The sequence below is a fragment of the Cyprinus carpio genome, chromosome B9 (genome assembly GCF_018340385.1).
Source record: "Cyprinus carpio isolate SPL01 chromosome B9, ASM1834038v1, whole genome shotgun sequence".
Lineage (NCBI taxonomy): Eukaryota > Metazoa > Chordata > Actinopteri > Cypriniformes > Cyprinidae > Cyprinus > Cyprinus carpio.
In genome coordinates this window covers 20,833,147-20,836,664 of record NC_056605.1, presented here as the reverse complement: position 1 = coordinate 20,836,664, position 3,518 = coordinate 20,833,147, and the positions used below count along the sequence as shown (strand labels likewise).

At 34.4% G+C, this 3,518-nt stretch overlaps 1 protein-coding gene across 1 annotated transcript; it reads right to left on the bottom strand.

Moving 5' to 3' along the window:
- Positions 1 to 871: 871 nt before the first annotated feature.
- Positions 872 to 3,302, bottom strand: LOC109078460 (rab-like protein 3). The gene is made up of 8 exons (XM_042731469.1): positions 3,196 to 3,302; positions 2,818 to 2,909; positions 2,595 to 2,724; positions 2,365 to 2,479; positions 2,081 to 2,231; positions 1,856 to 1,927; positions 1,674 to 1,712; positions 872 to 1,493 (listed from the first exon to the last, which is right to left on the bottom strand). The coding sequence occupies exons 1-8, from the start codon at positions 3,239 to 3,241 to the stop codon at positions 1,437 to 1,439; spliced, it is 702 nt and encodes a 233-aa protein (XP_042587403.1). The 5' UTR covers positions 3,242 to 3,302; the 3' UTR covers positions 872 to 1,436.
- Positions 3,303 to 3,518: the final 216 nt, after the last annotated feature.

Here is a 3,518-nt window from a genome sequence, read left to right as displayed (position 1 = left end):
TAAATGCTGTAGGATTGTTCTTGCTTAGTTCATGTCAACTAAAGTAGTTAACTAACATTAACTAATGGAACCTTATTCTAAAGTGTCACCAAGGTTACTTTATCTGTGCAGGGGTTTGCATGTGAGTGTTTGATACTTATCTAATTAGTCCCTTCCTGCAAAAACCTCTTTGCTCTCTGAGTGAAATGTCCCCCTCTGAAGCTCTCTGTTGTTTGTATGCAAGCCCAAGGCAAGAGGTATGAAAATTAGAGGAGGTGTATTTAAGCCAAGTTGAGAACATTCTTAAGGTGTCAATATGTCTACTATGCAGTCTGTCTTATCTAAAGTAGATCCTTTCACTGACAACTAATTACACTTGTAAATACTTAAAATAAAGCTTTTCAGTATTTGAAATATAAAAGTTCAAATTCTGTTTGGGCAATGACCGGGACTCTTTATCTGGCAGATCAATATCAGAGACCATAAGAGTTGGTGCTGATATTAAGTAAAATGTTTAAAGTACATGTACAGTAAATGAACATACTTTCCAGAAGGCCAACAATTCACTAAAAATGTTTTTTTTTTATTGGTCTCATGAAGTATTCTAATTTCTTGAGATAGTGAATTGGTGGGTTTTTTGTTAAATGTGAGACAAAATCATCACAATTAAAAGAACCAAAGACTTAAACTACTTCAGTCTGTGTGCACTGAATTTATTTAATACACGAGTTTCACAATTTGAGTTGAATTACTGAAATAAATGAACTTTTCCACGACATTCTAATTTATTGAGATGCACCTGTGTGTATGTATATATATATATACTATATATCACGACATTCTAATTTATATATATATATATATATATATATATATATAAAGAAGTGGAAAAGAAGAGTCAAACACTTTATTCAGATGAACCTTTACACAATATTAACAGCTTGCTAATATAGCAAAGAATTGTGAATTATTTTAATTTACAAAAATCTATGATAATATTAATTTCTTCCTTCAGATGACAGGTAATTAGCCAATCCTAAAGATTAAGCAGAAATTGTTTTTTTAATAAAAACCCTGTCATATCTCCTGAAATTATACTACAAACAGGGAAACCGTTTACGTTACCTTTTACTAAAAAGAAGAAGAAAAAAAGTGGGATCCATGTCACCCCATTAGTACGAACAGTAAACTTGTGAAGGGAAGAGAAGGACTATTTCATTGAGTCCGTATTTTTTACCATCACATATGAAAATACAAATATCTCAGAATAGAGAAGATGATCAATTCACATAAATCATTCAGTCATGGCAAGCTGGAGGTTAATGTTAAAAGTCATTCAAAAACAGCCCTAAAACTGATTGGCCTTTGCAAAGGAACACTATGACAAAATAATTTTAATATGCCTTTCCAGGTTACAAACATGACTAAACCCACCAATCCAAAGTATATTTGTACACTCAATCATAGTGCAGACTTTTGAAATTAAAGCGCCTCCTGTCGGTGAAACTCTGCATCTAGGGAGGGAAAAATTAGGTTATTAAATAACAAACTAATAATGCATTCCTCTACATTACAATTATAGATGAATTACATCTACAGTTTGATTTAGAATCTTAGAAGTAATTCTCTAAAATTATTACAAAACGTGTACACAAATGCAGTCACATGCAAACAGAGAAAGTACACGCTCTCACCTGGCTAGGATCTCTTGTGAAGTATCTCTTCTCTATTACCTAAAGAGACAAAATAATAATTTATACACACATGCTTATACACTGCACAGAGACACAGTATATCAGACATTTACTCACACCAAAGAATAAAATCATTAGGATCAGAGTGGAAATAGACATTATAGTTTCATTGAAGTCTCTACCTTGTCAAAGAATCGGCTTAGCTTAACAGCATTTGATGATCCAGCAGCAAGATACCGTGGATTTGTACAGTCCTGAGAAGAAAAGCAGGAATAAGATCAGAATTCATAAGTGCAAAATCTCCAAAGGAGATTAATACAACAACTTTTTTGTTGTTTTAACTTTTTTTTTCTTAATATTATACGAGTTTGGGTTAAGACATTATAACAGCACTAAAAAGCACACACCAAATTGATCTCCTCTGCATTAAAGTCTTCAGATAGAAAGGCAGTGCGGGTCAGCACATCATTCCTCTTGTTTTCTGGGATCTGATCAAATTTGGTGCCGATAAGCAGGAGGGGAACTGAGTTCTCTGCAAACTGCTCTCTGTCATAATCCCTGCAAGTGCAAAACATCAGAATTATTTCCTTTTAAAATATCTGGGAACTTATATACAAAATAAAGTATGGTATTCTCTCTCTGTACATTGATATATAATCATTCATACATCCAGAAGTTAACCTTGACTCACCCATTTGATACAATGATGCCAGTTGGAGAGGAGTCTTTGCTCAGTGCCTCCAGTGACCAGGGGTACAGATTCTGGGAGGATTTCTTGTTGGTCAAATCATGAACTAAAATAATACCTAGAAGCGAAAAACGTGATTTAGCATTAAAGAAGAGTCATTACAAATATTCCAGAATGCTTTTTAGAATGTACACATGTAAGAACAACTTTTAATGGTGTGTCTGATACTTAACCATTAACAGAATTGTAAAACACAGCTCTGGTGCTTTTAACACTGCTGGCACTGCCAACAGATCCCCCAACGTCCCACAGTTCAATGTAGCATGTCTTCTCTTCTGGAGTGCCTTCTCTGTAATCATGGACCTGTGCAAAGAATCAAGTTTCCTATATTTCATATAGGTTTATATGATAATGACACAGTAAATTAATAATAATCACTGCGCATTGTCACTGTACCCTGACGTCCACTGAGCAGCCCACAGTCCATGACGGGTTCCCCAAAACTTGATTCTGGCAAAGTAAATGTACAAGAGAGGACTTCCCTACTCCTGTAAACAGACACAAAATAACACTGATCAGAACAGGAATACCGAGGCTCACAAACTATTTATTTTTAAAAGAAAAAGTACATAATCGAAAGTGTGGTTCCATTCTCAAATAATATCGAACATAATAGTAATATTGTAGAAATCCAAGCAAATGTGGCAGGCTAATACTTCTAGCTTGAGTCCAATATTAGACGACACGCTTACATTTTAAATGTACATTCACGATATCTTTGAGGAGGTTACAGAAAAAACAAGGTCGACAGATTATTAAGGTAAAATATCTTACCAGAATCTCCCAAAACCAACACTTTCACCCTGTCCAAAGATGCCATTTCTTCCCGGAAGTACGCTGTGCGCTCTGTCACTGTTGTCAAATCTCGCGAGACAAATAAGGAACAGCAGCTTCAAAACCAAGCCCAATATTGTTTTGATGATTTATTATCATCAATATTATTTATTATCAGTTATTTATTACCAATAATTGAGTCATGTTTAACTGAAACTACCCTTTTATCTGAAAAGCAAAAACATAAGTTATTTTACAAAAATCAGCAAACTGCAACAAAGCAGGAACAAAACTCATCTCCAATCACCTGTGAGCAGAGTAGG

Bases quoted from the DNA above. Each gene is read 5' to 3' on its own strand.
- LOC109078460 (XM_042731469.1), bottom strand. From the start codon at position 3,241: ATGGCATCTTTGGACAGGGTGAAAGTGTTGGTTTTGGGAGATTCTG. The intron at 2,910-3,195 runs GTAAGATATTTT...GTCTGTTTACAG, and splicing joins GTTGGTTTTGGGAGATTCTG to GAGTAGGGAAGTCCTCTCTT. The intron at 1,713-1,855 runs GTAGAGACTTCA...TTGTCTCTTTAG, and splicing joins TAAGCCGATTCTTTGACAAG to GTAATAGAGAAGAGATACTT.